Source organism: Seriola aureovittata, chromosome 6 (assembly GCF_021018895.1).
Source record: "Seriola aureovittata isolate HTS-2021-v1 ecotype China chromosome 6, ASM2101889v1, whole genome shotgun sequence".
Classification (NCBI taxonomy): Eukaryota; Metazoa; Chordata; class Actinopteri; order Carangiformes; family Carangidae; genus Seriola; species Seriola aureovittata.
The window spans coordinates 8887733-8907193 of record NC_079369.1 but is presented as its reverse complement, the minus strand read 5'-3'; the positions used below and the strand labels follow the sequence as shown (position 1 = coordinate 8907193).

The following is a 19461-nucleotide window of genomic DNA, read 5'->3' as shown; positions in this document are numbered from 1 at the left end:
CCAACTTCATATCAATTTTAACATCACCTAATGATATCATCATAAGCAAAAGGGTTCTAAAATGTCTCTTTTATCCAATAGTAATTCAGGCCCAAACTGTAAGTACAGAATACCTCATAAATATAAACTGTTCATTCTCAGGGTATAGAGGCATGCAGGCCTGGGTGGAATCCCACTTGTGGCTGCACACGGGACCAAGGCCAGTAGAGTCTAGGTGCCACGCAGGACAGAGGAAGCACTGGGGCCTGAGGACAGCACCAACAGGTGGTTCTGTGGGGGCGGGCGAGGGCAGGGTGGTACGGGGAGCTCAGAGAGGAAAGGGGGAGCTGTCCTGCCACCCTACGAACCCTCCGCCGCGCTCTCCGGCAGTGATAGTCCCCGTTAGAAAAGTCCTGATAGTTTGATGGGTGAATTGCCCAGAAGTGGCCTTTACCGTTGTCACTGCGGCCTGCTTTGATGAAGCAATCATTCAGAGACAAGTTGTGACGCACACTGTTCCTCCAGTTTTTATCCTGTTGGAGCAAGAAAATACATTTTGTTAGGCCAAGAACAAATCCTGAAAGCAGGTAAGAGTTAAATGGAACCATTCGAAAATTAACATAGGTGGCTGCTAAGTATCACTGATCCTACTCAGGATGTCACCTCGTCCTGTTGTTGGCAGGATGCGCGATAGCGTGTCAAGACCGTATATGATCACAGTAAGACACAACACCCTTAGTTACCTTTTTAGCACGTCAAACCAGTGATCAACTTTAATCCACTAGGCTACGTCCAATCTGTTGTTGCACCTGGTAAAGGCAGAGGCAGTTTGCAACCTAGCAACAGGATTACTTTATTTGTGAATTCGCCAACAAGAAGATCATCTAGTTTCCCTGTGAGCACCTAATTGCCTAACCACTCAGACAGATTACCTGTGCCAAGTAGGTCACTTCATTTGTGAAAATGGCAGTCACATTATTTTTCAGCAACTGAATTAAACACGATGACAATGAACACTTTGGGTAAACACGAGTTCTTCTTATTTGTTTCATGAATGTCTTACCAGTAGCTGTCTTACCAGTAGCTATGATGAGTTAACAGAGAGAATGATTCATTTCAAAATACTCCCGCAGACAGTAATAACCTGGGTCATCACGCATACTTCACATAATCACAATTACCAATTTGACATTCTAAATTCCTCTTTTACTACAATAGCTGTTTTCTGACAGTGCCATGTCTGTTGATCTCTGCATGCCATGTAAATAGAAAGACAGTAACAGAGACGTGAACATACCTTACTCTTGAAGTAAGGGTAGTGGTCCATGATCCACTGGTAGATGTCACATAGCAGCAGTTTCTTCTGCTCGGATGCCAGGATTGCCTTGGAGATGAGTGCAATGTACGACTGGTTGGGTTTGTCCGACTTGTCAGACTTCTCCGGATCGCTGCTGACAGAAATGGTGGTGGTCACTTCCTCCTCCCCCTCATGTTGTTGTTCTTCATCCCCCTCCTCTTCTTTGACTTTCCTTTCTTCAGTGTCTACCCCTGACCTCTGTAGCTGCGTCTCCTTCATCTCAGAGCGAATCCCCACCTCTTCGGGTTTAGGATTCTGATGATTTAGCATGTTGTTCGCTGTCTGCTCTGCCGTACGACTTCCTGTCGCTTCTTCTTTAGAACCTTTGACTCCTTTATTGAACAGAAGGTAGTCAATAGTGAAGCTCAGTCCCAGCCGTTCTCTGACGCCAGTGTGGCTGCTTCTGTCCTCCATTGTCATTTCTGAATTAAGATATCTCAGACTCATTACAGAGATTTTATTGGTTCCAAACTGACTGACTGTTGAATAAGGTGATAAATGGAAAGCGATTCTCCCAAAAGTCTTCTCAGAACTGTGTGTCTGAGTTTTCACAGCATGGCTATTTTCTTTTAAAATTAGGACCCTTCATAAACTGAATGCCTCAATGCCCCTCGCTTGTTTCGCCGAAGTCTTACTGTTGACAAGATCACAGATAAAGATGAGCCTCTCAACTGTTGTTAACCCTGATGCGCTCATGAGCGACACAACCTCAACTGTGGAAATGACGTCAGTCTTTAAGACTAAATACAGCCACTTTGTTTGCCAACAAAGTTTAATTAAACGTTTTCGCCTCTCTGATAAATCTGACCTGATCAAAACCTCCTTCTGATCCAACTGCCTATTGCTCCTGAATCAAAGAGCTGTGCTTCACAGTTGTGAAGGTGTCTCTATTTATATGACTGTGAATTTATCCCTCACAGAAAGGGGCAAAGAACGCACAGGGGAGGTCCAGGTAGGGGGTCTCAATTGAGGCGGATTATTTTTATTAACCTAAGCAAATCTTTGTAATTACGGGAGATTAAACACTCAAGATTTAGTAAGACATGGTGTGCAGAGGTAGGATGCTGTGGAATCAAAGGCCTTTTAGATGCCAGTTTTATCCTGTTAAAGTTGTTTTGTCAATGGGGATGCTGTACAAAGAATTACTTAAGTTACCACAGAGCAGTAATTAATGACTCAAATTCAATGTAATGGAGAAAAAAAAACACAGACTCACATTGAGTCAAACAGTAAAGTATCTGACAAATAAATCTAATTAACTAATTTTGTGTTGTTGACGTGAAGAGTTTTTTCATATACAGTGCAGCACACAAATATAACTAGTTTTTTTGCTTGTGAATGAATTTGCCAAATATAATCTTAGATATTTTTAAATAATCTTCTCAAAGACTAAAGCCAAATTGCTTCTGCGCTACATTGTATTGTAGTATATTGTAATCTTTAATAGTGCAAGAAGTTTTTAAAGAATAATTTTGGTTTAATTTCATGTACATTTCCCTTAATTTGAAGAACAATTATTGAGTAGTACTCCATAATGATGTGTTATGACTCTACTACTGACCTTATCTTTGTATTTGATTAAACTTAACCTCTTAAAAATGTTATTTATGTTTTGATTATGAAAGATTTTTATGGTTTATGCTGACATACAGTGTATTTGTTTTTTGTTTTTTGTTTACGTTATGATATTCAGGTCAAACATCTACACATCAGACATTTGAATGAATTGACATTCTCTTTACACTCATTTAATAGAATTTAAGTTTGGATAATTGAAATAATTACAATTAAAATGTTTATACAATTAAGAAAAGCCAAGTGTGATTAAATCTTTTTGACCAATCACAAAGCTTATAAAGCATCTAATCCATCTTAAAACATAATGCTATTTAAACACTTGAATCCCCATATACTTTAATTGTCCCATAAGTAAGATCAAAGTCATGTAAAACATTTTCAAAAAATGTTAATGCCACATTGTTCACACATTCTGTATCTTCTTCTTCTTCTTCTAGCAATTCAGACAAGCAGTATCATACTGATAGTATTGACATCAAATAGAAAATTGCTAATGCCCCATATTTTCATGTTTTATAAACTTAAAGTCTCTGGGATCTGAAACAAATAAAAGTCTAGTTCATACTGACAGATGTAACATGAACTGTGGAATTGTAGGAATTTAATAACCTGCACAATAGATATATTTATTAGCCCACACCATCTCCACGACAGTCATTGTGTTAATCTAGGTAACAGTAATAGTACAGTATCTAGATGGATCCGCTTCGTTCTCTTAGTTTTACAGAGGGCATGAATTAACAGTCAGGTCAAATCATGGACCATATTGCCCTCTTCTGTTTAAATAATGGAACATAAAATACATGCACAACACAGAGCATTATGCTGCCTTTACATTATCAAGCTTTTGAATTTTACTCAGCTATATTGATTAATTTATATATAGACTTGTAGTCTACGTATTAAACTAGCAATATTAGGTTAATAAATATGAACCAATATTAGAATTGTAAAAAATAGTAACCTGTATTATGTAGAACATACCATGAAGTAATTTGTGTCTACATTTGTGAATTAAATTTAGACAGTTGTATCATAATAACTGAATCCTATATTTCCTACAAATTCACAAAGTCTAATTATAGATAGCATATTCCATCAACCAGCTTGGTGACAAAGCCAGCTGTCTTTTGAATGTATAGTGTTGTTTTATTGATGTTTCGCATCCCAAGTAAAGCCAAAAAACAAAACACACCATGTTATTACATGATACTGCAATTCCTTTAATTGATTTTTGTGTTTCCATGATGCTATTCTTTGCCACATATGAAGAGCTTTAGGAAAACCTGGGCCGGATCACCAGAGGGTGCGTAAAGGTGTCCCATATATACTTAATTCCATTTTGCAAAAGCGTGACACGACATGGCATTTGTGTTTTAGTCATGATATGGCTGGTCTATGCTTTGACGTGTGGGTGCATTTTGTTAATTACTCATTTTGATTCAATAAAGAACATACTTTAGACAAAGCATTAACTCCACATCTCACGGCAGGAGGCAGAACCTGAAACGGAATAGTTTGCTCGGAGGGGACTTGAGGGGACCATGCGACCGAATCCACTTGACGCCCCATGCTTTACACCCATGTTGAATTAAAACTGTTTTTAAGACGCACGACCACAGTACCTCAATACTATAAAACCGAAACATCATGGATATCTAAACACTTTGACACGTGGTATCATTAATAGACACTGAGGCCTAATTTTGAAAATGAGACCTGTCTCTTAGTGTTTTTAAAAAGTTGTACTGTAACTTTAAAAAACGACGATCCCGCCCATTTTGTATGCAGCGCTGCAGGCCCTGGTTAAATCCGCGCTGTGATTGACTGAGGTCACCCGTCCATCAAAGCAGGCTCTATGTTTCATTGGTGTAAGAGTAGCCGTCGTCGCTGACTCTCGCGGTACTGCTGCACGAAGATGGCGGCCGAACTGGTGGAAGCGATGGCAAGTAGAGCTTGGCTAGCTTTGGTTTGATGGGAGATGAGCACGGGAGTGTGAGCTGAAGCTCTCCCTGGCCGTGGGGAAACTGGGGGCTTTGCATGAATATGATTAAGAGGCTGTACTCTTAGAAATGTGGCGTATTACATTCACGACGAAACGAACTAGCCTGCGCTGCTAACGTAGCTAGGTAGTGTTAACCAGGCAAGTGCGTTGGTTCAGCTAGCATCACGCTGGCTCTGAAGGAAGAAATGAAAATGAATGATGAGACCATACAAACATTTGGGGGTTTGCTGTTAGCATGCTTCCCGCCGTGTTCATATATGACGTTATTTGTCTTACAGTAAAGTCTCTCTGTAGTTACCAGTTAGTTTATGGAGCTGTGCACCTGTCAAAATGTTCAGTTGCCATTATTGAATACCGACAGCACAGTCTGTAGACAAGCTAGCCAGCCGATAGCGTAGGCTATACTGGTGATGTTAAAGTGAGGCTGAAGAAACAGCAACGTTACTGCCTTTATGGCTGCAATATTTGCTCAGTTCATCAATCAAAAGCTCAATGGACAGTCGCCTCATTGTGCAAATTTAATGTGGGCTCAAAACTGGCTGATAAAGCATGTCAGACAGGTCGGGTTTTTCCATTCACAACAACAACATTCCGTGTGTTGCCCAGTAATGTTCGCATTGCTGCTGCCCGTTAAATAAACATCCTCATGCAGATTGTATACTTTGTCATGTGTGCCCTGTCCTGAAATAAGCGATTTCGTGTATTGAGTAAGTACTCTATACAAGGTTAATGTGGCTGACCGAAATCTGGAACCGGTATAGTCAGTGAATTAGACTTTGGTAATATTAAACTTTGTATTGCGTTGCACTGACTACACTTAGATCCAGTGCATTCAATGAGTAAACGTGTGCTTGTTATGGTTTGTCTTCCACTGAAAAGTTTGGTTGTCAGTGCTGGACACACTTTATCCACAAGCCACCAATGTAGTTTAACAGTCAATCCTCGACGATTAATTAATTAATTGATTGATTGATTGATTGATTGCCGACTACTAGTAATGAAGTATACTGTAATTAAGGTGAACCAGTTTTAAATTTGAGGTGTGTTCTAGCTCGTGGAGCTGTAAACAGATTTTGGTATACATATAAAAATTGTTAAAAGAAAACTATACCCATCTTTTGTCAAATAAAGATTCAAATTATAGTTATTACCACATATTTTTATATTGTGCTTTAACATGTCGCTTTTAATCCTTAAACTAAACAAGGTGCTCATGCCTTTTTTTTTTTTCTTTCTTTTTTTTTTTTCCAAGCTTATGCTGTAGCCAGGCGTTGACAGTGTTTCACAGACATGTAGTGTGGATGTAATACCATGAAATATAGAGGTGAAGTCATACATTTTAACTGGTATTGCAGAGCCAGGGTTCAAAAGATTGTTTAATGGTACCACAAATTTTTAAAGGATGGAATGATGAAAATGAAGCGGTCAAAATGAGGACTGATGTAACTTCTTACTATAGCAGGCTAATTACATGTCCGGTTCATGTCTCTGAAGGATTAAAGTGACCAAGTACATTAGCTAATTATAGCAGGAATCAAACAGTTTCAGACACCTGCTATGTAATGTTAAATGGTGCATATAAGTTCATTAAATAATGATGTGGAGCCTGTCAAGGGGAAATTTAACAGTTGTGTTAGGGAAGAAATCTAATTATGCATTGAGTTATTAGATTTACTTTGAGGGATTTTTCAGACAGTATGTTTAGGAACTTGATAAATTCACCGGAGAAACTCACAGAATATAAACACAAATGTACTGGAATGCATTTTTGTGCTTGGGTCACACAGTTAGATATCTGTGCAAAAAGGAGAGCTGGCTTGGTGGTATGGGCTCCAACACTACACATCATGGCTCTGATTCCAGAACGCCAGCGTGCTATCTAAAATCATAAACTGGGGCTGCATTATGACGACTTTGTTTAGTACAGTGTAAAGATGCATAGCCAGCATAATGAGGGATCTGTGTTTAAAAGAGGCTAGTGAATTTTCCTCACAGCAAGAGATACCTTAGAAAATCAGACCATAGATAGCTTAAGAAAAGCATGAATAACAAAGGGCTTGGGAAAGAATAAAATATTTGAAGTTTTCAGTTGTTTGAAGAAGTCCAAAGTAACAGAAATCCAAAGTCATTAGCTGTGTGTTGGTAAATGGCTTTGCATTTTATTTGAATATAAATATGCCATGGAATTGGAGATGGCTCTTAAAATGAGTGTTATTACTTGTAAATTGATGGCATTGTCACTCAAACTTCCTCTGTTTACAAACTTAAATGTCCCTGTATTTTATATCTCTAATTTTGTCTTTTCCTCCCCATAGAACATGGTCAAAAGTTTCCGGGTCTCAGACCTGCAGACGCTGCTGGCCTCAATGGGTCGCAGCAAAAGTGGGCTGAAGCAGGACCTGGTGGGGCGTGCGCTGAGGCTGGTGCAGACCGAATACAGCCCGGAGCTTCTGAAGAATGTCAGGCAGCTCTACGAGTCGCGCTTTCCCAAAACATCTGGCTGGCTTGCAGCACGGCGTCCAGAAGGCGTCCCAGTTGCCTACTCACCCCTCAGCTCCTCCCCTACTGCCACCTCTCAGGGCGCAGACTACCTCAACGGCATTTCCAAACCGCTCCCCACACCTGCAGCAGAGGTCAAGCTGGTACCACTGCCCTTCTACCAAACTTTGGAGACACTCTTGCCACCAACAGAGCTAAGTAAGTGGAGACCATTTGATGTCTCTTTATCATTGTATTTAAATCATTCTTTTTTGGAGAAATATTATGTGTCCTAATAAATTATTCTGCTACATACTGTGTTGTAATGAAATTTGTCTACCATTGTTTACAGTTTCCCAGAACAATGAGAAACTGCAGGACAGTCAATGCATATTTGAGTTAACACCGAACCAAGCAGACCAGATCAGAAATGCAAGGTAAGAAAATCCAACATTTTCTGCCAGATCTGCACACCAGCTTAATTTAAAAATATGTAACTGATGCTCATTTTAATTTGTGACCTTCCTAGTGAGCTTCGTCCAGGAATCAGATCAATCCAAGTGGTTCTGAGGTAAGTTCCCAGTAATTCCCGTTGAATCAATCACCAATAGATATTTCACAATCCTGTTGTCTTGAAGGTGCAGATTCTGCCAGTGACTGTGCTGTTCATCACAATTTTCCCCACAGATGCATAGAAGAGAATGGAAAAATAGTTTTACCATGCATGGACAAACAAATTTAACCCCCACTTCCATGATTCTCTTTTAAAATATTGATTTATTTGAACGAGTTCTAAAATACTCAAAGACTTGACGGATACAGAGGCAGTCATGCTGAAATTCTTGTCATAGTAATCTTTCTCTCTCCTGTCACTCTCTGTTGCAGAATCTGTTACACGGACTCCATTGGAGTTCAAGAGGACCAGTATCCCCCAAACATTGCTGTCAAAGTCAACCAATCCTACTGTCATGTGCCGGTGGGTTGATTCACTTCTTTGACATGCACCACACCTTCAGAGCACAAACATGACCTAAGCAGGGAAGATCTTCTGTTCTTGTGAAATAATTTTTCCAGTGATTATGGTAAGCCATTTGTTTATATATGCAGTCAATGAATCACTGGTGGGCGACAGACTTACTGCCTATTCATGGCCAAACTGGCCCCATAATGTATGGTAGAGATGGACCAGACAACCTGATGTAGCTAGATGTTTAATAAGACAAGATAAAGAATATCCAGGTACATACTCAGTGTTGGTTAGCAAGCCTAAAGGCATCAATACACTGGCAAGACTTAAGCAGGAAACTTTCCGGCTGCCATTTTCTGTGTGGCTTGCAAACTATTGTGGTGTTTTGCGTTATGTTCTGGTGGGAAGCTTAAACCGCCAAGGCAAGTGTTTGCTGCATTGTTGTTTTCACAAGCTGTGTAGTCAAAAAAGCAACCCTGAAAGACAATGGTCAAAAATAAGGGTTGTAAAAACAATAATGGGAATTTGATAGCATTTGCATTCTAAAGATTGCTGTTGAGCATCCACACGACAAAGGAAGGACCACGCCGTGGACTTCTCAAATCAGATGTAGCAGTGACATAAAAGAAAGCTGCCCGAGAATGTGCGATAACTTTTTAGATTTTTTGAAAAGTTCCACAGTTTGTGGCAGCTACAAATGTAATGTCAAAATGCAGTTAAGAGATTAATTTTGGTCATAGCATAACGTAATTGGTAACGCACGGACCAAACCCGAAGCCAGTGACAAATATTAGAAATATTACTAATAGCCATCAAGAAAGCCGTAGCTAGGAAAAAGATGGAAGTACCAAAATGTAAAATACAATGAGACTGACTTGGTTCCACTGCTTAATTTTTTTTTGCTTTTATATGGACATTAATAAACAGAAGCACAAGCACAAAACTATAGATGCTACTGTAATCTATCATCCCTGTGTAACTTGCTTGGAGCTCAGTGCTCTTCTTACAGAGAAATGAGCTCTGTACAAAAGTGAAAATACTAGAAGCTGTTTGCAATTTGTGCTTCTTGGGTAAAATAGTGACTGTACAAGTAACACAATCAAGAGCCCAAAAACAAGTTAGTCTTTTAAACTGTATCTAAGCCCTCCAGAGGGAATTCCAATGCATGTGATTTCAGCAAATAATTCAAGAACTAATCTATCTGGATAAAATATTTGGTAACTTACATAATACTTTGGTATTTGTGTGTGTCTGTGTGTTTACAGGGCTATTACCCCTCAAATAAGCCTGGTGTGGAACCCCGTCGTCCTTGTCGACCTGTAAACATCACTCCCTGGTTGCATCTCTCCAGTGTCACTAACAGAGTCACCATCACCTGGGGAAACTTTGGCAAGGTCAGAGTCTGATGCAGAATCTAATATTGTTGAATAGGATCATGGTCGTGGTGGCAACATGGCAGGTAGAGATATCTTCTCCTGCTGGTAGATTACAAGGAGCACCCAGGCGAGCTGGGACATACAGTTCTCTGAATGTTTCCCTGGTCCCACTCAGCTGTGTGTGGTATAACTCATTTCGTGGGCCAAGTGCTGAAATGCTTCAGCTGGCTTCTTGACTGTTGCCTCTACAATCCTGATCCTGTTAAGCAGCTGGAAAGCTGATGAATACACTCTTACCTCTGTTGGCACCCTCTCCTTCAGAGCTCCTGTGTAAACCAATTAGGGATGAGCAACGTGAAAGGTGAAACTAAACAAACACAGTAAAAAAAACAGGTTTTTGTATGGAGTTTTCCTTTTGTGTCAATTAGAGCTGAAACAATTAGTCAATTAATCAGTTAGGAAATAATCAGCAACTGCTTTGATAATCAATCGTTTTAAGTCATTTAAAAAAAAAAAAAAAAAAAAAACATTTTTAATTCTGTGGTTCCAGCATTTACAGTGTGAGTATTATTTAATTAATTGAGAAAATACAGTTTTGTGGATGTCCTGATCACAGTAGCCTGCAGTAAGCCTGAATTAAAACCTATAAAGCAATTTAAATGTCTGAAAGCAGAATTGCTCTGCGTTAAGAATGTATGGCCTGCATCACACCTTTCCTATAAGGGTTGTGTTTAATATTTTATACGCTGCTCTGCTGTGTTTATGATAATGTTCATGGAGAGGGAGGAATGTCATTGCAGATCTGTTGTGGTAAGATTTCAACGGTCTCTCTTTATCCACAGCATGAACAAAATACTGCAGGTTTAAACCAACCACAGCACTTCCGAAGTGTAGTGCACAGGAGAAATGTTACTGATTTTTAGAGGCAAACCAACTGTTGTTGTTTGTTTGAAGTGGAACATTGAAGTAAAGAAGTCTATAACCTTGTGGTCGGCCCACAAGAGGAGTTTGTAGGGATTTTAGTCCTTCAAAATCTAAGATTTTTGTTAAGCAGAAAGCTATATTTGCACTAAAGCTTAAAACATTTATAACATTTTCTCTGTGTTTAGGGAAGATGATCCAAGAAACAGTGGACATTCTGTGATGTGTGACTTTTGTAATAGGCCCATATAATGTAAGAGAATAGCTTGCATTAAATACAGCTATATAATCAGGAGGGTTCCAGAGAACAAATTTGCCTTAATTCTTCTTCTAACATATGATGAGAATGGTGATAACAAGGAGATTTCTCTTCCCATAAAAAACATTTTTCAAAGTGGAGTTGAGGTTTGCTTTGTGTACAGTGGCTTCAGAAAGTATTCAGATCACTTCACTTTTAGCACACTTTATTGTGTTGATTTGATTTTAATTTTTTGCCAATGAGTCTACACTCCGTAATCCATAATGACAAAGTGAAAACGCGTTTTTCGAAATTTTGCAAATTTATTGAAATTTCCTGACATCTCTAATTTACAAAAGTATTCAGACACTTTGTTGTGGCAATCTGAAGTCTGGTCAGGTGCATCCTATTTGCCTTAATTATCCTTGAGATGTGTCTAGAACTTAATTGGAGTCCACCTTTTGGAAAATTAAATTGTCTTAACACCATGCACTGGTCATCACCTGGCTAATACCATCACTACAGTGAAGCGTGATGATGGGCAGCAGGGACATGGGGACTGGTTAGAACTAAGGGAAGGATAATAATAATACCTGGGACTGGGGTGATGGTTCAACTTTCAGTATGAAAGAAAGACAGTGCTGGAATGGCTTTGGGACAAGTTTCTGACTGTGCTTGAGTGGCCCAGCCAAAGCCCACACTTAAACCCTATAGAACATCTGTGGAGAGACCTGAAGATGGCAGTTCATGGACTCAAAGCTGTAATTGCTGCTAATGGGGCTTCTGCAAAGTACAGAATTAAGAGTCTTATACTTATTCTAAATGAAAGATTTCAGTTTTGGATTTTGAGTTAATTTGTGTGAAAGTAAGATCAGTGTGAATCATTTATAATTTATTCATTTATGTTTCAATGCTTTTAAGAGGAGGATCACCTGAGGGATGATGAAACCAGATGTTCTGTGTTATCACTAGGCAGAGGCCCCTTGTAATATATCTTATGTTATCTTGGGGACAGCCTGTGAACACCTTGTAGCTTCTTGCCAACTGATTCATATCTGGTTGTTTTTGGGCAAAAGGCCAATAATGATCCTTTGGTTTGTTTCCAAGAAAATGATAAATTATGAACTTTGTCCCTCTTTCGGGGAGACCCTCCCTTTTGACTTAATGTTATAGGGTATCTGTCTCCTAAATTGTATGCAATATATTATAAATCTCAACCCATCAGTGTTTTGTGGGTTTGTGTTATGTGTTTAGAGTTTTTTTTTTTTTTTAGAGGCAGCTTTCCACAACATTTGTTAAACTTTCTAAATCATGCCCACCCACCAACACTCAATAACCCATAAAGACAATGTTTTTTTAAACTCTACAAAAGAAAAAAAATGAAGTGTGCGAAAACCAGAAGGGGTCTGAATACTTAAAGCTACTCTACATGCTTTATTTTTATTTGGTAGTCTTTCAAACTCAGTGCTCACTATCTCTGAATCTGTGTGTTTTCAGCGGTACTCTGTGGCAGTGTATTTAGTGAGGGTCTTCACTGCAGCAGACCTCTTCAGCCAACTCAAACTCTGCTCTGTTGAGAGTGCAGAGCGCTGTCGTGAACGCAGTAAGTGTTACTCTTCCTAATTTTCTGTTTCCTGTAAGACTTTAAAATCGTAAAAGAAACTCATTTGACTTTTGTTTCTTCAAATCATAATTTTTTTGTTAACACTGTTTTGGAAGGACTTGCTTGTGCATTTAATGTTATACATTACAACATGGATAGAAAATGAGGTGTCATTATAAATTTTCTACCATTTATCTACAGTACAAGACAAACTACGTTTTGATCCAGAGAGTGAAATTGCAACCACAGGCCTCCGGGTTTCTCTCATCTGTCCAGTGAGTATGCTGACATGAGAATAGCTGACAATTTAAGCTGTGACATGTCTCCTAAATGTTTTTCATGCATTGACATTTGATATCTTTTCATATCTTTTCATGCTTTCTCCTCTCCCTCTACCATTTCCCAGTTGGTGAAGATGCGGCTCGGTGTACCATGTCGAGTTTTAACTTGTGCCCATCTTCAGTGTTTCGACGCAGTCTTCTTCCTGCAGATGAATGAGAAAAAGCCCACGTGGACTTGCCCCGTCTGTGACAAGCCCGCACCCTTTGAGCTGCTCACAATTGATGGGTAAGGAGACAGAAACATGCTCTGACTTGTCCCGCTGCCGCAGCATCTTCGTCTTTTCAATAAATCCTGAAAATGTTTCTGTAATTTTAACGACCCTGTGTGTTCAAGCCAGCCTGGGGAAAATGCTTAAAGCTTCACAGATGTCGGGCCCTCTGTAGGACTGTTCATACAAGTTGAACCATGCACCAACCTACTGTGTTTTAATTATAAAAGCTTTTAATGTTTTGCATTGCATAAGAGGGTGATCATCCATTTTGTTTTGTATTTCTACGCCTGCTGTCAGGTTATATTTCAAAACTTTTGAAAATTAGGGCTGAACGATATGCAAATAAAATCATTTTGCAATTATTTTGACAGATAATACTTTTGAGATAGGAGTCACCATTTTAGTAGGAATGGTAATTTTTGCATTTCATTTTCACTGAAAGAAATATAAAAATGCTTTTTGCTGGGCATGTTCTTGTACATTATTTTCCATGGCCTATACACTTATACCAACAAGCCACAAAATTAAAACCAGTTACCTGATTTAATGTTGTATCTGACCAGTGATATTTTGAGTCCTGACATGGATGTAAACTGCACCTTGATTGGTTGGCGGAGGCATGCAACCACGAAGCAGTAATTCTAATTCATCTATTTGTTCTAACAATGCTATAATTTAGCGAACAATGTAATTGTGAGACTCTGGAAAGCTCAATTGAGTTTTGTTTTTTGTTTTTTTTACAGTAGTCATGGCTGCAAGTGACCCACAGGGTACCTGCAGTAATTTGACACTGTAAAATACTCATTTCAGCTAAAGGTGCCAGACTGCCAGAGAACTACATCTTAACAGATTTTGTCTTTCTTTTTTTGTTTTTGTTTTTTTTGTCACAAAGAGAATTGTAGCTGATGGTAGGAGTAGGAAAAACAGATGAGCCTGCATTCCATTTTTATCAAAATATTCTTGATGATAAAGTTTTTTTTTTTTTTTTGTTTTTTTTTTTTTTTTTTTTAATCCACAACAATTTGGGCCTGTAATTTCTTGCAAATTCGAAGCAACTCTCACAGGCACTCCCCTACTTCCACAGAGACTGAAGGCATTGTGTTACAATTTGGCTCTGAGGTATATTTGCATTCCTTAAATTAAGCTTCTGCGAAAGTCCCTTCTTTAACTGATCTCTAGGTTTCAGTTTCAATGGTCTAATTACTAAATGTTGTCAGGTTTATAAAGTGTTTTTTGACGCTGTGAAATTCATAGAATTGATGTTAATGTTGACTTTTTTCAAGGAGCGTAACTTGAGTAATATCTTATTTAATGAAAATGGATGAATGGAGATTATAGAGAATGGTCAACCTGTTGGAATGACACGTAATCTGCAAACTGTAGGAACCCATGTAGACCTACTAGGCATTGCTCCTGGAGTTCAGTATTCTGCTCATTTTCTGCTGTGAAATCTGTTTTGTAAGGCAACTCTAACCAGCAGTGTGTATTTCAGGCTGCTTTCTGAGATTCTGAAAGAGACAAGTGAGGACATTGAGGAGATTGAGTACTTGACCGACGGCTCCTGGCGACCCATAAGAGATGACAAGGAGAGGGACAGGGAAAGAGAACGCAGCAACACACCAGAGTACCCCGTTGTTGATATATGTAAGTGTCAAACCTTGTAATATTTACCTCTTCAACTGAGTGAGTTCATTTTTTTTCTGTATATTAGTTTGCTGGAGTTTATTCTTTTTGTAATATATCTTTTTTTTTTTCTTTTTTTTTCCAAATAACATCTCTGTCTGCAGGCATTCCTGAAGCAAACGGTCATTCACCAGCCCACAGCAGCACCAGCCTGACGGGCAAATCTGGAAGCAGTTCCGTGGGCATGCCAGGAGTCACTGGAGGAACTGCTGTGGCACCGGGAGGAGGTGCAGTGGTAGATCTGACTCTTGACTCCTCCTCTGAGGAGGAAGGGGGCGGGGCTGGTGGAGACAGTGAGGACACAGAGGACAGCGCTGACAGTCCTGCCCCAAAGAGGGGCCGATACAACTACGACAAGGACCTGGTCACTGCCTACTGACCCCACAGCTCTGTCCCCTCATAGACTGACACACACACAGAGACAGAGAGGCAGGGGGCTAAAAACTTGAGGACAGGAACACAGTAATCCACTAGATGCAACAACCCTTCCTTATGCCCAAACATCAGAGCCTTTTAGCAGCTCTGGTTAATATCCAGACAAAACAAACACACTCAAACATGCACTGTTAATGAATCTTCAATCTAGAGTGATTAGGATTCCTCTTTGTACTGTACACCACTGGAAGCAAATCTAACTCTTTTTGGCCAACCGTCACCTTGCAGTGAATATCTGTACCGTCCTGCCTCTACTAAAGAAACTGAGTGGATCAAGCACCCCAACACCACCACCACCACCACCACCACCACCACCACCACCAACCCCCCTTTCCTCTTCTCTCTCCAGACAATTTCCTCTTTACCACCCCGTATCTCTTTGTATTTGACTCTGAATTACAGGCTCTTTTAGCCATGAGCGTTCAATGTTTGCGTCTCTGATTTTTGTCACATTTGTGATGAACAGGCAAGTTTAAAAAATGGAGGCTCCTCAGTAGATTTTGGTAAAAGGTCAAAAACAACTAATGGAAAAGAGCATGAATAATTTGGGGGAGGACAAGGCAAAGGTACGTGGAGTGTGATGCAAATTGAAACCTTTCCTGTTGCGTTATTATTTCTTTGTTCAGAGAATGAAATCAAAGCTTGAAAGGGTTTTTTCAGGAATTTATCCTTTTAATTATGAAAAGGCAGAACACAATACTGGCCTCAATGTGTGATGCTTTCCATTTTTATTTTGTCCTTAGATAAGAGAACCTACCTCAGTCATAAAAACTTAGCAGACTGACCAGAGAGTAGCTAAGAAAGAAGCCGAGGACAGAAGAATTGATGAAGCCAATTTTACACTGGAGATTTTGTTTTCCTACATTTTGTTTTTTATTTTTTAATTCCATCGTTCCATGCAGCTCTGTTTCCTCTGCAGCAACAAAATCTTTGAAGGGTAAGCTAGTTTGTGGATAATCGAGCTAACTAGGTGTCAGTGACAGGTAGAGCTGTACCACTCAGTACAACATTTCTGCTGTTATCTGGCTGTAACATGATTTATTAGGCTTGATATATCAGCAGTGCAGATGGACGCAACTCATCAAAATGACTCTGCGGCAGCTGTGCCAAAGCAGATGTATTTTAAGAATTAATTGACAGGAAACGGTTATGAGATTTTGGTGCCTTTTTTCTTTTTTTGTTAAACAGTGAAGATTGGAGCCCATTGTTTTAAGACTAGCTGAGCTGGCCAGCAGATGAGACCCCAGTCTGAGGTGTTTTATTTCATTTATGTTTTACTTAGACTTTTCCAGTTTGAGAAATGGACAGAGATGCATTAAAAAAATCTGAGGTAAAGGACAGTTATGGAACCGGATTCAGAAGCGCTGTCCTCCTTTTTTCCCACACTTTGGCCTCCTTCTCTGCAAATATCATATTTATTTTACTGCTTCACATTCTCTTAACAGTTATGTCATAAATCTACATGATATTGGGCTGTAGTTCTGTACAGACAGGAGCTTGTAGTTGCAGAAAGCAGGACCCCCCCTGCTGCAGTGGTTTGGGTGATGAAAGGCTCGAAGGCTGTGCTGTTGATGAATGCTCCTTTTCTTTTCCTGTGAATGAATCCGACCTGGGTCAAAGAAGCATTCAGAGTATTTTGCTGTGGTGGGTTCAGCATGTCTGACACAACAAAACTTAATGAAGTGTCAGTAAGTGCAATCCCACCAAGCTTAAGTCATTGATTGGATTACAAATTGTCCTGTCTGGAACAAGTGGAGCTGCTTCAACCAACGATCCCCCTTGGCCTCCTTTCAATGTAGATAAGGTCATATCTATTTGCTGGAATAGAATTGGACTTTAATTGCTACATGCTGTAGGCTTACAACTAATATTCCTCAGCACCTGCACTGGTATTGTCAGTATGTGATTGCTGCTCCTCAGATAAGGATACACGGGCTGCATGTGCAGGCTTTAGGTTTGCCTGCAGGAAGGTCATCAGCGTTTGCTTGAAGAGAAAATGTGTTGCTGTGTTGCTAGAGCTGTTTGCACTTTCATCTGATACTTCATCCCAATATGGCTTATTTATTTGAAAGCCAATGACCATTGTGACCAGATCTCCTCAACCATCTCATGCATGGGAATCAGAAAATGTGAAACGAGAAAGGCAGCAGTCCTACTCCACTGTAAGACACTTGTGAGGGAAAAGGTAGTGACTCAGATGAGTTGTGCATGGTATGTTTCCCTCTCTCATCATCCCTTTGTTGCAGTTTAATCAGCACACAATCTGGTTTTCTTTTGCCTTGCTCAAATGCACAGAGAAACGACATTTACACATTGATCCGGGCCCTCACTGTTGGTAAGTGCACCGTGTGATAGGGTTGATGATTGAAAAAGTAGGTCAAATCTGGTCTTCCATTTTTCTCCTTCTTTTGACACATTGACATAGTTTACAAAATCAATGTAGTGCTGAAAAAATTTGGTGATCACACAAAATTGATCTGTCCCTGAAAAGGATGTTCTATATAAGGCTTTTTGAAGCTAAATAATGTAAAGAACTTAATACTTGTCTTTAACTAGGCAATTTGTATTTGTAAGTAACTGCTATACATATAAAAACGACATTGTTCATTTGTTGCTAGATATAGAAGGTCATTATTTGAACGGATCTCCTAAACTTCTCTTTGCCTTATGGTTAAAGGTTAGAGGTGGTGCAGGTTGCTTCTGTGGATCTGAGCCAGATACGTTTGCAGGTTGTTTGGGAGCTAGAGAGAGCTGAGGGTCTGGTCTTTTTGTAGTGGCATCTCTTATTATTATAATGCATAAGGTAGCATGGGCAGAGGCTTACAATCCATGATGTAAATGTTTTGTTTGTTGTGTTTTTTTATATGTTCATATTAAAAGACAATAAAATTTAAATAATATTTTATTAAGCCTTGAATCGCCTCCAGTTGTTCCTATAGGCAAACAGACAATAAAAAAGCTGTTGAGGGCAGCAGCACCTGAAGCTGATGCCACTGAGGACTGGGAGGACTGGTTAAGGTGTGGATTGTTATGTCCTGTACCAAATGCTCAGATCTGGGGACACATTTGATGCCTGTTGAGGATAAAATTGTAAAATTTAAAATGATCGTATTCTAACAGCTGTTATTGACGTGTGGAATTAATTAAAATCAGTTCTTAAAAACCTGTCTGCTATCGTTTTATTTTGAAAATAGACCGTTTGCATTCAGCCAGACGGCAACATTTGATAACTAAATCCACTTAGGACAAATGCATCCCACCCTGTTTGCAGTATTCAGCATATCTGCAGGTGTACTCATTAAAGTCAGTCAACCTCAACTCAAGCAATTGAGGTTGTCTTACTGAAATTTAGTCTAAAGAATAAGTAATGTGCTGCAGCCATTGCAGATTTTGTTGATGTCATAACACTTTTAAAAGTGTACTGGGGCGTTGTTTTTTTTGGGGGGGGGGCGCTTTATTAGACATTGGAGTAGATGGATTGTAATATGGGGGGAAGAGAGATTAGTGACATGCAAGAAAGGTCCCCAGCCATATTGAAACTGAAGTCACTATGTCTCCCTTGTCAGAGCCTTGAACTCCTTGACCACCAGAATGCCCCATAATTACATTTTTATGTGAAGAAAGGGTAAATAGGTGTAAGTTCTATTCATTTTTATTGGGTACAATTGGTCCACAGTACTCATTAAAAAAAAAAACATCTTAAAAGGTTAAACATTTTATTTTGAATTTAGCCTGTTAGATTTAAAGCATGAAGTGGGACTAAATCAAACCAAGCACTAAGAGATTCCCAAACTAGGAATTCAGTGGTTAATAAGTAATGTTAGAACTTTTGTAAATTTTGAAGAAAAAAATAATTGTTTTTATTTGATATCTTGCAACATATCTACAAAATGTTTAAGTAAAGCTAGAGGAAATGTTAATGCCTCATGACATTTGACATTTTGATTCTTCCTGGTAAAAGGAAATAGGAAAAGCATAGGTTACTAATGACATTAAAGATGATTCACCTAAGTGTCCAAGTAAGTTGTGACAGTGAGCCAGCATGCACAATACCAGGAGCTAAATGAAATCCAGCCATCTTTCATTTTAATATTTAAACCTGCGCTTTCCCTACTGGGACCAAATGTCATAGTAATCTACAGACAATAAATCCATAACCTAAGAACAGCAACAAATATACTTTATTTCAAAAGTTTGACAAATGTCACTTTCTATTAAAAGCACATCTCATAATTAGGTCAAAGGTATTATTTATACTGTCTCCATTCACTCAGCACTTTATTAGGAA

At 39.2% G+C, this 19461-nt stretch overlaps 2 protein-coding genes across 2 annotated transcripts; one reads left to right on the top strand and one right to left on the bottom strand.

Annotated features, from left to right (window-relative positions):
- Positions 1-137: 137 nt before the first annotated feature.
- foxq2 (forkhead box Q2) lies at positions 138-1783 on the bottom strand. Its single transcript, XM_056377804.1, is given in 4 exon segments — positions 138-512; positions 723-734; positions 736-815; positions 1282-1783. Coding segments are annotated over 4 exon segments (969 nt in total).
- Positions 1784-4818: 3035 nt separating this feature from the next.
- Positions 4819-18082, top strand: pias4a (protein inhibitor of activated STAT, 4a). Its single transcript, XM_056379022.1, has 11 exons — positions 4819-4859; positions 7235-7616; positions 7750-7834; positions 7927-7968; positions 8283-8373; positions 9630-9758; positions 12397-12502; positions 12704-12777; positions 12909-13069; positions 14548-14699; positions 14843-18082. The coding sequence occupies exons 1-11, from the start codon at positions 4833-4835 to the stop codon at positions 15115-15117; spliced, it is 1524 nt and encodes a 507-aa protein (XP_056234997.1). The 5' UTR covers positions 4819-4832; the 3' UTR covers positions 15118-18082.
- The last annotated feature ends 1379 nt before the right edge of the window (positions 18083-19461 follow it).

Coding starts and splice junctions, on each gene's coding strand:
- pias4a (XM_056379022.1), top strand. CDS start 4,833: ATGGCGGCCGAACTGGTGGAAGCGATG. Junction 8,374..9,629: donor AATCCTACTGTCATGTGCCG/GTGGGTTGATTC, acceptor GTGTGTTTACAG/GGCTATTACCCCTCAAATAA. Junction 14,700..14,842: donor GTACCCCGTTGTTGATATAT/GTAAGTGTCAAA, acceptor CTCTGTCTGCAG/GCATTCCTGAAGCAAACGGT.